The following is a 13875-nucleotide window of genomic DNA, read 5'->3' on the forward strand; positions in this document are numbered from 1 at the left end:
CAGTGCTTGTACAGCGGCAGGACGGCACCGAAAGAGTGATTAATTACGCCAGCAGCACGCTATCAAGAACGGAGGCTAACTACTCCACTAAAGAAAAAGAATGTCTCGCACTGGTGTGGGCAATCCTGAAATTTCGGCCACATTCGTATGGTGTGTCGTATTGGGGGAAACGACACAGCGACGCCGACTGCCTCTCTCGGTCGCCGGTTGAGACTGCAGTCCACGACGATGATGACGCGGGTTTTCTAGGCGTGCTAGATACTGTCGCCGTTTCACGCCAGCAACGCGAGGACGCAGAACTGGTTCCTCTTTTTGATTACTTAGAGGGAAGAACAAGCAGTGTGCCGAGGTAATTCACCAGAGGGCTGCCTTCATTTTGTTTGCGCAACGACGTTCACTATAAAAATAACGTTTCACCTAGGGGTGAAATCAATCTCAGAAGCCACGAATACGTGTATGCAAATGATGGCACTGCGGCCTCGTTGCCACGCGGGCCTGAACCGAGACAGTGGCAGCTTACGCGTACACTAGAGCCGGAGTTCCCCCTACAGTAAGCTTTACAGGCGCGACTTTGCAGAAGGCACTTACACACGCTCTAAGGGGCCTCCTCGCTCCCGCCGACTCAACCGCTTCTGTCCACAGACGGCGCTGCAGTCGCGCTCGCGTCGAACCGAGTGAAAGCACACGTCGGCTGCGCCCGGGGAAGCGCGTACTCCAAACAACAGCGCGTACTTCAGAAGTGATTGCATATCGCGCTGGAGTGGACATGATTACGCAGCCTTGTCCGTCTCTTCAAGGGAAAAAGAAGAGAAACTCTTTTTTTACGCTGTCCTCTCAGCAGTGGCGGTGTGACACCGCCCTCCCCCTTTCCCGACCTCCGTCTATAGTCGAACACGCGCTGGATAACAAACGCGTACGACTCGCAATTCGCGCTAAGAGCGTTGTCGCAAAAAAAAAGAAGAAGAAGAAAAAAGTGGCCGTTATCAGTCTTCTCATTCGCGGACGAACAAGCAACGGCATCGAAGGGAGCAGCCACGCAATGCGAATCCTTCGTGTTCGAATACACATTCCCTCTAGAGAGATAACAGCGGTCAAGCGTAGCGCATACAAAACGACCGTCCCCGAGTGTAGCAGACGACGTCTATGCAGAAATGCCGTCGAGGCGGAGGCGGCAGAAAATCGTGCATTTTGCAGTCGAGAAGCCAAAGGTTCGATGAACTCCCTTCCTTCGTCAAGAACCAAGACGAGAATCGGCGTCTTCTTTTTTTTTACCCTTTCCGTCTGTTTTGGCTGATTCGGCTTCGTTCAAGACAGCCGCGGGTCAAGCGCACTTGCTGAAGCAGGATCGTTCCGTACAGCAGCACTTTCACCAAAGAACGAGTGCATTCGGGTGCATCGTTTCGATCCCTTCAGTGCAGAGGGGTAGAAGGTCAAGCTAAGGATTTTTTTTTGTTGTTGGAAACAGTAAGAATAAAGATAATTAGACCATCTTAGCCCGCTCATTTTTCAATGCAATATCAATGTCTAGAATGTTTAAAGCTTTACATTTTTATTTCAAAACGTTAACCAGTGGGTCTGACGCCAGCACCTAAATTACGAAATTTCAGTACAGCTGACCTTAAGAAAAAAATGTTGACAGTCATATAGGAAAGGCTGTTATCTGTGCAATCAACCAAAACTCACGAGAGCTAAGGAGTCTAGGGAGTGTAATAATGAAAGAAGAAAAGGAATACCAGCTTCTGATACGCGTGCCTTTCGAATAAATAGAGTAATATCAGACCTTGGCGTACGATTTTCAATTTGTTAATTAGTTGCACGAATATTTGTGTATGGAATAAACGCACAAGTTTAATTTTAATATCCTCATTAGAAAAAGAGTTATGCTTCTTTTGGCACATAAAATACCTGCGAAAGAATGTTCAGAACATTCTGGAGAGCTAAAAACCCCCAGATTCCTAGCTCGTCTTTAATTTCTTGCGTTTGCCTATAGGGCACATCGTCTTTCCAACTTGCCTTGAAGCGCTGGTACTGTAACGGGAGGTCTCCGCATTGAGTGGCGAGTAATTAGCGAGATAGCTTTGAATGTGTAAAGGCTCGACCCTATACCAACTTGCTGCAGCATATCAAGTGCGCCTCTCTTGACATGGCTGAAATGACGCAAAGCGCCACAGAGAGCTAACTTCAGAGCCAGAAAGCTCGCGTATATGCACCTTGTTGCCCTTTGCCAATTCGTACCAACGAAGCACGACTGTTTCCTTTAAGCGTACAGCTTGACTCCAGAATGCTGCGGCTGCACTCGACAATGATTACCCTGTTTCGAAGCACTTCTCGAAGCACTCCCGTCATCGGCTCATTCGCGTACTGTGGTTCTCGTGTGTGTCGATTTCCGGAAACCTTTCGGGCCTCTGCACAGCGAACTTCACCATACACTAGCTACTGCTACAAATCATAAAGCCTATACACAGCAGTAAATTTCGCTCCGCTGTTCCTTCTCTGCGCAAAAAAACTCGCAGAATGTAAACGTGTTTGTGGAGTTTGTAAGCCCCCACCACGTGAGAGCTTGTACTGAGCACAGATGCAAACATTTCGCGAACGATTTCGAGCCATTAGTACGTGTTAGAAACCAACACTAACGCGAGAAAAGTTGGCAGTCTCGGCCGAAGGGAGGAGCATTGGCAGCTACACCAGCAAGGTGGAGAGGTGCGCATGAATTCTAACTGTATACGCGGTTGAATTGAACTTTTGGGGTCTCACGTGACGAAACTCGGATCTGTTTATGAGTCACGCCGTAGTGGGCGACTCCGGATTAATTTTGACCACCAGGGTATCTTTAAAGTGGCCCCAATGCACGCGCGTGCGACGAGGCGCGACACAGGAGGTCACAGGTCCTGGCAGCTCACCGCTACGCACCCTTTAAGAAGGGGAGGGGGCATCCAAACACCTCCAACATCATGCATATAGGCGTGCATACTCGAACACCCACCCCGACTCCCTCCATTACGCCAATATCCTCAATGGGTAGATACACGTTACTGGCTTGTGCTCAAAATCGCCAATGCCCGTTCTACGAAACACGAAGAACATTTGTTTTCAATTCAACGCCGATTTAGTCGGATACGGAAAGCCATAAAAAAAAAAGAACAAATACGATTTCCGCGTTCTCAGAGAAGTGCCACGGCTATGCCGACAGGGGAATCGCTCTTTTCTGGCAGGCAATCAACAGCGCTCCAGGGTGAAAAATACTGAACAAACGACAGCCGGAAAGGAGCCTGCAACCTCATAAACGACACGGCGAGCGGAAAAGGAAACGGCACGCGTTTCACCTGCCAGGAACGTAGGTTTTATTAAGGGGTAGCACACGCGGGACTAGCGCAAGGGTAGCGCTCGCACGACCGATGATCGCACATCACTTGTAATGCATTGCTACCGTTGTTGAAATTGCGCATATGACGAATAAATGTTTTGTATGAAAGAGCACAACGGTGCTTTTGTGTCTCTGTCACCCGCACGTCCGTTTCTCACGTCAGTCAAATAGACTTTAAAAAAAAGATAAGAAAAAATAAAAGAAAAGCAGTTTCTGAGGCCATACATCAGCGACGAAAGCGATCAAAGTACGGATCGTAGTTCAAGGTCACGCACGCTTTTTAATCGTAAATCCTACTCCATAGGGGCGAATTTCTATAGTAGCGTCATATGGGAGAAGAAAAACACGTACGAGTGCACTTCGTTCGGGTATTGACGTGCAACGATTGTGCGAAAAAATGAAACGACCTTGAGTTACAATGCAAGGAAACGAAAAGTCAAACGTATCGGTCGTCACAACCGGGCACCGAGCGACGGACCGGGAAGAACCATTAAACCCCCTTTTTTTTTGCGCTTTCGTTATTATTTTGTTGAATAACGCCGATGAAACGTGCTGGCCCTGTCTTTATCCTCAATTCTTAAAAGTGTCCTCGAAGTCGAAGATGTAACGATTGAAAGGATTCACAGATTGGGCAGGCCAGCAGCTAAAAAAACCAGACCGGTTATCTTGAAGCTCCGGGACTACCGCGACAAAACACAAATCCTAAGCAACTGTTATAAGCTGAAGGGGAGCAGTTTTTCAATCGGCGAAGATTTTTCATGGCGTGTAAGAAACATCCGGAAGAAACTGTGGAACTACGCGAAAGCTAGAAAAGAATCTGGGGACAAGGTATCGCTGTCCTACGACAAACTGCGTATCAATGATGACCTCTACCGATGGGATGACGAAACAAATGATGTGGCTCTAATCCAAACGCATTCAGCTACCTCGAGCAAAAAAAACCAGGAAGCAGAAAGGCAAACAACGCGCACTCGGCGCAACGCGCCACGTCAGAAATAACTTTCTGCAATATTAATGCGCGTAGCATACTAAAGAAAACTGACTTCCTTGAGGCATTACTTCTTGGTATCGAACCAGATTTTGTTGCTCTAACTGAGACTTGGCTAACAATCGATATCAGGGATGCTGAAATCACACCACCAAACTACGTAATCGTACGGAAAGACCGATTAACACGTGGTGGCGGCGTCGCCTTATTGATTAAAAAGGATATCCCTTATATCGTATTACCTGATGTCACAGGAGTGGAAGGAATCTTTTGTAAACTAACATTTTCTACAAGCAATATTGTCGTCGGCTGTATTTATCGTAGTCCCTCATGTGAGGTTGAAGTGATGGAAAGACTGTGTTTGTATGCGCAAAATAACGTTTTGGGGGCCAGACTAATACTTCTAGGGGATTTTAACTTGCCTGATGTGAACTGGCAAACATTTGAACACCACTCACCAAGTGCTGATATGCTTTTCGAACTCATGCTTTCATTGAATCTTAGCCAAATCGTAACAGAGCCCACACGTGTTCAAGGAACTACTTCCAACACACTTGATTTAATTTTTTTGAGCCATCATTTTCCTTTAGAGCAAACGCGCCTTGAACTCATTAATGGCATGTCTGATCATAAGATTACTCTATGTGTTATACCTGCTCAGAATACATTTTCTTCCCAACCACGCATCACTTACCCGGACTTCAGTAGAGCAGACGATACGAGTATTATTGACTACTTATCTAACGAACTTACCGCCTTTGAAGAACTTTCAATACGTTCCACTACAAACATCGAAACGTTGTGGCATGGTTTCAAAAAAATTATGTTTCATTGTATTTCTAAGTATGTACCTTCTAAAGTTAAAAAAACGAGAAAGCACAATCCCTGGATCTCACGTGACATCATTCATGCCAAACGTAAAGTCAAACGTCTGAAAAAATCAATGAAAATAGCACCTAAACCTTCATCTCGAAGTAATCTTACTCTGGCTATCCAAGACATGAAATCTAAAATAAAGACAGCGAAGTCAAACTTTTACACAAACACACTTCAAGGATTTCTAAGAAATTCACCGAGCAAATTCTGGAACTACCTTAATCCTAAGGCATCAAGTGATCCCCAAGTGTCACCCGAAACTAGCAAACAAACCGCTAATTCACTAAATAACTACTTTTCTTCTATCTTCACATCTGACGATGGGAAACTACCCCAAATTGACATCACCGTTAACAGCACACTAAGCCCCCTCACCGTCACGGAGGCCGGAGTACTGAACCTTCTCCTAAACCTGGACACAAAAAAAGGGCCAGGCCCGGATAAAATACCCAACGCTTTCTTGAAACGATACGCAGAATGGATGACGAAGTACCTTTGTATAATATTTAACAAATCATTATCATCATCTGTTCTTCCACAGGACTGGAAATCCGCAAAAGTTGTCCCAATACATAAGTCAGGCTCCAAAGACGACCCGTCCAACTTTCGGCCGATTTCACTTACGAGTACCGTGTGCAAACTTCTAGAACACATCATACTAAAACACATAACCGTTTTCTTAGACCAGGAGAGTATCATATCACCATATCAACATGGCTTTCGCAGAGGCCTTTCTACAGTCACTCAACTACTGGAACTAACCCACGACATATCATTTAATATCGACCAACACAGACAAACAGACCTCATCCTACTCGATTTCTCGAAGGCATTTGATCGGGTATCACACAAAAAGCTCATAAGGAAACTTCAGGCTACATTAGGTACAGGCCCCATAATTGACTGGATTTGCGACTATCTTACTAACCGTACCCAGTTTGTGGAAGTGAATGGACAGATTTCCCAGACAGCCCGGGTAACATCGGGAGTCCCCCAAGGAAGCGTTCTGGCTCCCCTTTTATTTCTAATTTTTATTAATGACCTACCCGCAAAAATCACAGGAAACATTAGGCTATTTGCAGACGACTGCATCCTTTATCGAAATATTAACTCATATGATGACCATATAACATTAAACAACGACTTGAAAGCTGTGTCTAACTGGTGCGCCCACTGGCAGATGACCATCAATACTAAGAAATCTGCTGTTCTTTCAATCACCAGAAAAAAAAATAACTCGAGCTTTATGTATACCGTTAACGACGTGCCACTAATACGAGTTCATGAACACAAGTACCTCGGATTAACGTTAACACATGACTTCAGATGGAACTCCCATATAAATAATGTTACAGCAACTGCAATGAAACGCCTTTTCTTTCTTGGAAGACACCTCCGACTAGCACCACCCGATACAAAACTTCTTGCTTACAAAACTTTCGTCAGGTCAGTCCTTGAGTACGCAAATGTTATCTGGTTTCCACATACTAAACAACTAATTAAAAAACTAGAAGGTGTACAAAGGAAAGCTCTACGGTACATATACAATAAACATAAATTAACAGACTCGCCCACCGAACTACTTAACAAAGCCGGAATCCTAACAGTACAAAACCGAGCTGTACTAGCCCGTTCTAAACTTATGTACCAGCTGTTACACAACAAGCTTAAGATTGATACCTCTAGATACATCTCCAGAAATGAAACACGGCCAACGCGGCATAAGAACACACAAACACTCAATGAGCATTCTTTTCATACCGATTGCTTTAAGAATTCATTCTTTCCTTTAGCGATAAGAGAATGGAATCAACTGAGTGAATCCATTAGTAACAGCTCCTCATTAGATACATTTGCTAATTCAGTGGAAGAACACCTTCTTGCCTTACAGCTCTGACTTACATAGTCAGGTTTGTTACCGATCTTCATAGCCTAACACTTTAATCTATGAGTGTTCCTTTTGTATGATGCATCATACGCATGACTGCATACTGTTTGTCATGTTCATTAGGTATTGTATATCACAGGTGATTTCAGGTGTTTCTTTTTCTTTTTTCGTGTTTGGTTTCTTGTTTCCTCAGATTCTTCCTTGTTATAGTATATTGTACCCAAATATTGCATTTGTGATGAACTGCTTCATTCTTTTGTTTAGTGAAACTAAAACCTTTGCAATAACACACTTATGATTATATAATCTATATATACACTTGTTCGCAAATACTACCATATGTACTTGCCCTTCCTGTTATAATCCCATGAGGGATTGACAGTATGTGAAATAAATAAATAAATATTTATTATGCTCAACAACAAAAAAAAAGGGGGGGGGGTCTAAATTCGACCAAATCTGATTCGAGTTGCGTACACGCGCATGCGTGCCAGGCGTCGTGACGACATCTCCTGGAAAATAAAAGAGCTGGTGCGGCGTGCCGGTCATCAAAATTACTGCCGGGTAATAAACGAAACCAATACGGTTCCCTCGCAAAGAAGGCGTCGAAGCGGGGGGAACTCCCTATAATCCCTAGAACCGAAGCCGGTGCTGACGAATAACTACTAGGAGGCGGCGCTGAGTGTGCTCCGACTCGTAGGTGTGCTCCTACTCATGCTCGATAATTCTCGACCTCGTGCTGCTACACGCAAACGCTCATCGTGTAAATGTGTAAACTCTCTCTCTCTCTCTCTCATCTCTTCGATGTCGCCCCGGAACTCTCGATCGCCCGGCTGCTGGCACATGAACAGCCACGGAAACCCAATGACCGCTCGTACACCCGAATCACAACAGTGTCTACTGCTCGACAATATGGCCGCATCTGCTGCACAAAAAGGGAGAGCAAGACAAAGAAACGTGACGACCGCATCCGGGACACGACGATGAACTGAACGGCTTCGATTCTAATTAGAACCAAGTCTGAAACAGCCTGGAACAGCGATGCCAATATGTGCGATCACTCGACGTATTCTCCGTTACAGTTCTTTCACCGGAACGCGGTGAGTGACCTATAGCCAAAGGAACGTTTAAGGGCTAAAACAACAAGCCAACGTGTCAACAAGCCCGGCTACCCACTGTCCTGAAGTTAAAACAGTTTCGCGTTCGCAGCGGCAAAAGGGAAATTACAGAGGAAAAAAAAGAAAAAAAAAAGAAAGTGAGGCCGTTCACGACGGCTTCTCGAAGAAGACATCCCAGTTAACCTGGCGATGTCCATACAAAACTTCGCCATCCCGGAAAAGTACTCATTTCTGGCCGTGGAGACCCCATTCCTACAAAAAATATTCGTGTAAAAATGCACTAACAGTAGTTAGCTTGGTTAACTATCCGCGACTGAGAACTCGCTCAAGCGTATCTATAAACCGCAACTATAGGTTATGCGTTAAGTTTCCCGCACGTAAGTACGAATTTCGAGATATCAAATCCGGCGTAACAAAGAACTATACATCCGCGGAATCACAACGGTAAAGACAAGGAAGAAACGAGCACAACGATCAACACACTGAGACGACGCGCAAGTGGCGCTTCGCGTACGCACCTCGCCAAGCAGTGCACCAGCCACAGCTGGAAGGTGACCACAGTCCGCTCGCACACGGCCACAATGCCCATAGTTGGATCCGGGTCCGGCGACTCAAGAGGTCCCGAGATGTCGTTCGAGGGGTACACAGTCCTCCCCGCAGCCAGCGCACTATACCGCGGCGGCGGTGACGTAGACACTGACGAGCAGACTCGGGGGCGGTAACGCGCTGCTATAGCGTGAGCACCCACGCCCGAGAGGCACAGACACCTCGCTCGACACACCGATACTTGTGCTGAACTCGACGACCGCGCGAACCACCGCCAGCAGCTACGCCACCGCCTTCGACGAACGCGCCTGCCCCGGTTACGAGCAGAGGTGAATGCGCATGCAGCGGGAGTCTCCCTCGCTTATATGCGCGCCGGCGGAAGCCGCAGGTGCGTATCATCGCAGAGTAGGAGGATGGAGCCGATAATGAAGTGCCCTCTGCCGTTGGGAATGTAGAGCGTTGGGAACGAGAGGAGGCAAGGATGCGGCGATGACGGCGGCGCTAAGGACGCGAAGCGAGAGCGACGAAATAGAGAGGGAGAGAGGTGAAGGTTGGTTAAGTGTTCCGAGCACCTGGATGCGGCGCCGACGCGGTCCCGCCGAAGCCTGGCAGCCGATGAGGGACAAGGCTGTCCCGTTCTATCCGACGAAAGGTGACAGCGCCTGGCATCAAACCAACGAATCAATCGATCGATTTTATTGCGTCAAACGGAGCACAAATATGCATAAAACGGTAGGATACCGAAATCGCAGGATTGTAAGAAGAGTCTCAGATCCTTCAATAGCGCAAACTTAATGAGTTGAGTCTTTCACCCCCAAAAAGAAAAAAAGAAGCAATTGCAGTATAGTACATAGAACGTCATCAGGAACATAACGCATATAATAATGAAAATAAAGACCGCAAACATGAAGCGTGCCGATTTATTCGTCTGCACGTGCCGGACATGTAGTTCCGCAGGACACCTTCGAGGGAGTGGTGTTACATTCAAGCCCTAATTTCTACGGGCAGACTATTCTAGAGCATGTAATGTATAATTAGGCTGCCCTTTGCTGCGATATTTGTATTGGTGGGCATTCGGTGACATGCTGAATAAGCTTGAAGAGTACTAAGATGACGTGACAATTGACACGAAGGGCTAGGGGAAGTATATGACACATATTCGACACATTTTCAGTTTACATTGAAAATAAATAAAAGAAGCACGCGAAAAGGCCAGAAAAGCCAGAAAAGGCCAGAAAAGGCCCACCAGGGTTTCTTACAATATTTAATAAAACGAAAGCCCGGCATTGAGATCGTTCCGCGGATGGCTAATACACGGATATGTTTTGTCTTCGTGCTTCTGGCTTCAAACGTTCTTGTGACGCCATTTATTACGCTCTACCTTTCTCAATTCCGAAGCATATTTTCTAAACACAGCAGAGCAGTAAGTATGCACGCATGCATAATCATTGTGAAATGTAGAATGTAAGCCATTACTTTGTTGCATGTGATAAATTTGTTAGACACAAAGCTGCATCAAAGCATAAGAAATTTCAGGCAAACTAATGTACCAGCTATCATTACAACGCTGGCTAAACGATCATATTGCTCGCAGGTCCCATAAATACTAGCAACATAGTTCGCTCTAGTAAATCTTCTTGTACAGAAATCTCTGCATGATTATGCCTATGCGTTTTTCTTTCTTTTTTTCGCTATGAATTTCACTGAATGAGAACATTGAACCACTGAAACCAACAAGAACAACAAGTAAAGATAACGGTATTGCTTAAGGCAACACGTATTCCCTGCTGGTACATGTTACCGTGCCGGCTGCTGTTACGGGTCAATGCTATGACACGCTCGCTCGACGTATTGCTTGGACTGCAAAGGTAGACGGGGAGTTATTAACGCTGCGCTCAATACATTGCAAACCCACGCGAAGACGACGACCAGAGAAGACTGTGCGCTTTGTGACGCCTCACCTACACGCGTGCACTCGAGTGCGTCATCTTTTAGCATTTGACACAAAGCGCGTGTCCCGCCAAATCTCTGAACTGACTTTCAAAGGAACGTCTAGACAACATGAATATAAACAGCGCCAGGGACACAGACAGTCGGAATAAGCGACAGGACGCTGCGATGACTCTGAACTGGTTTATTGAAGAAAAGCAAAACATGAAACTAAACCCCCTTAAACTTCGTAAAGTAGTGCCACGCTTTGAAGAATGCCGCCTCCTCCTCGCGCGCTCTGGCCGAGGCCGACGCCGCGTCGCTATTGGCCTAATAGCATCACGTGGGCCCTCGCGCCGTCCATTAGCGCCATTTTTGTTCGAGAACCGTCTGCGGAGTGGCGAGGAGCGCATGTTGGCGCCGTTGCTACGCTCGAGCAGTGTATATAGGCGGCGCCACGGTCGAGGAGGGAGCGTGAAAGAGAGGAGAAACAAGGAGGAGTGAAGGCCGAGGAGGAGAGGGTCGCTACTTTACGAAGTTTAAGGGGCTTTACATGGTTGGATGGATGGATGTTGTGAGCGTGCGCTTTGGAACGGGGCGGTGGGTTGCTCCACCAAGCTCTTGCTATTATACTGCCTAATGTCCTACCTAGGTTAAACAATAAAAAAGAAAAAAAAACACTATGAACTACCCCAACCAAATTTTCTGATCCCCTATTTCGCACTATGCTTGTGTACGTCTCCGTTTTTTGTCGTTTCCCTACTTTTCTTCCAGCAATCCTTTAATCGCCTTTTACTAATGCATATTGTGGACCTGTTTACTTTTCCACTGCGCTCGCTGAACCCAAGTGCTTCAAGGAGGCCAATGGCGCCAAAATCGACAGCTGGGTAGACATCTTCACATTCTAATAAAACATGCTCCATAGTCTCCCTAGCTTTACCGCAGCAAACACATGCTTCTTTTTCCGTCTTATATCTCGCTTTATAGGTGGGTGTTCTAAGGCATCCCGATCTCGCTTCGAAAAGTAATGAGCTTGCCTTTGAGTTATCATAAATTGTTTCTTTCCTGATTTCATTTTTTCCTCTTAAGTAGTTACTCATGGCAGGTTTCTTTTGCATTGCCGCCACCCATGAGATTATTTCAGCCTCTCTGACTTTCCGCTTGACCTTCTTTGTTGCTGTGTTGCCCACCTTACAGGCCGAATACTCGCTGGTAAGCTTCCTAGTTATTTTCCTCCACTGTGAATCAACGTTTTTCCTGTACAGATACCTGAACACTCTCGCAGCCCATTAACTTCCTTCCATTCTCCTGAGCCGTTCTTCATGCTCAAATTTACTGCGAGCTTCCCTCACTTCAAAACTAGTCCAGTCTATATCACCCTGCACAGCTTCATTTATAGTCTTCCCGCGAGCGCCCAATGCGAGGCGACCCACTGACTTTTGGTTCCCGTCGAGTCCTGATTGTACCGCTGATTTAAAGCAAACAACCGCAGTTCCAAAAGTAAGTCCTGGAACCATTACACCTTTCCACATACCTCGGAGGACCTCGTACCTATTGTATCCCCATAGCGCTCTGTGCTTCATTACGGCTGCATTTTCTTCCCTTTTACTATTATGGTTTTTCCCTGTGTTTCCATATATTTATTGCCTTCGTTTATCCATATACCAAGGTATTTATATTCTGTTACCCGAGGTATTTCTTGGCCCTGTATCTCCACTGTCTGTTCGCTGTTTTCATTGAATACCATAACACCTGATTTTCTAACACTAAATTTCCAACCTAAATTGTTGCCTTCCTGTCCACACATATTCGCCAGACGTTGCAAATAACTTTGCTTGTTAGCTAGCAACACAATGTCGTCCACATGAAATTAACCTGGGAGCTGCTGCTCTATTACTGCACCCGCCTGTTTGAGAGATGATGATGATGATGTATGGGGTTTCATGGCGCAAGGGCCAGGAATGGCCAAAGAGCGCCATGTCTGTGGTAGTGGGTGTGCAGTGTAACTATAATTACTATGAATTGGTGTGTCGTGGCTGTAAAGGGGCCTTAAAATATACGCTCTAAAATGCGTAAAATCTGTGTAATAAAATTATGGCGATGACGTATGACTTGTACTATGAACATTTAGATGCATATAAAAAGAATCATATGATAGGTAAAATATATCAGATTATGAGAAATGCCAGAGCACTACTGCCTCCTTAGAGCCCTTGAAACACAAGGGCCCGGAGGCATGTGCTATTCAAAACAATTATCGCAGTGGCATCCTCTCGAGAGAGGAGGCGCTACGAATTCATGGGACTAATAACATGTAAGACCACATCTCTAAGATAACGTAGCACTTTGTCTGTATTAAAAAGCGGTTCTGGACCAAGGAGCATTGCAGGATGAAGAGGAATGTGCTGTCGGTATGCTAATGAAAAATGTCTCTTTCTCTCAGATTCGGCTTCCCGATACTCCAGGAGGACGTGGAGTACGGTCAGCCTCTCCCCGCATCTACCACAGGTTGGAGGCTCACTTCCGGTGAGTAGAAAATTATGGGTGCCAAACGTGTGTCCTATTCTGAGACGACAGAATAGGACATCTGTTCGGCGTGATTTTGCAGTAGAGGGCCAGAATCCTAACTGTGGTTTTATCAGGTGGAGCTTGTTATCCGTTTCCGCGTCCCACATGCGTTGCCAGTGGTCTCGCAATCTCCTTCGCAAGAAAGGTCTCAGATCTGTGACAGGCACCGCAGCGGTAGGGTTAACAGCTTGCGATGCGATTGACGTGGCCATCTCGTCCGCCAGAACGTTACCCTCGATGCTCCTATGGCCAGGCACCCAACATATAATGATACACTGGTTAGATATGTACGCTTTACACAAGACGGTGTAGAGTTCACTAAGTACAGGATTTTTGTGTGTATAGACTGACATCAAGGCCTTCACGACGCTTAGGGAGTCTGTATAGATCGCTGCTTTTGGAAGTTTTGATTTTCTTATATGCTTCACAGCAGAGAGTAATGCGTAGGCCTCAGCCGTAAATATGCTTGTTTCCGGATGCAGTACGTCAGATTCCGAGAAGGATGGGCCGACGGCTGCATAGGATACCCCGGCATTTGACTTCGAAGCGTCTGTGTAGAACTCTGCACAAGAATACTTGTGCTGGAGTTCTAGGAAAT

General features: G+C 46.0%; 1 protein-coding gene across 4 annotated transcripts in view; it reads right to left on the reverse strand.

Moving 5' to 3' along the window:
- LOC142587547 (sulfotransferase 1B1-like) overlaps positions 1-13875 on the reverse strand; it is a 335465-nt gene that overhangs the window by 88424 nt on the left and 233166 nt on the right. The window contains exon 1 of one of the 4 annotated variants that reach the window (XM_075698628.1): positions 8753-9122. The exons of the other annotated variants lie outside the window; for them this stretch is intronic. Coding sequence (XP_075554743.1) covers positions 8753-8823 — 71 coding nt within the window. The 5' untranslated portion in view covers positions 8824-9122. Of the gene's footprint in view, positions 1-8752; positions 9123-13875 lie in introns of those variants that run through there. 4 annotated transcript variants of the gene reach the window in all.

Source organism: Dermacentor variabilis, chromosome 7 (genome assembly GCF_050947875.1).
Source record: "Dermacentor variabilis isolate Ectoservices chromosome 7, ASM5094787v1, whole genome shotgun sequence".
NCBI lineage: Eukaryota > Metazoa > Arthropoda > Arachnida > Ixodida > Ixodidae > Dermacentor > Dermacentor variabilis.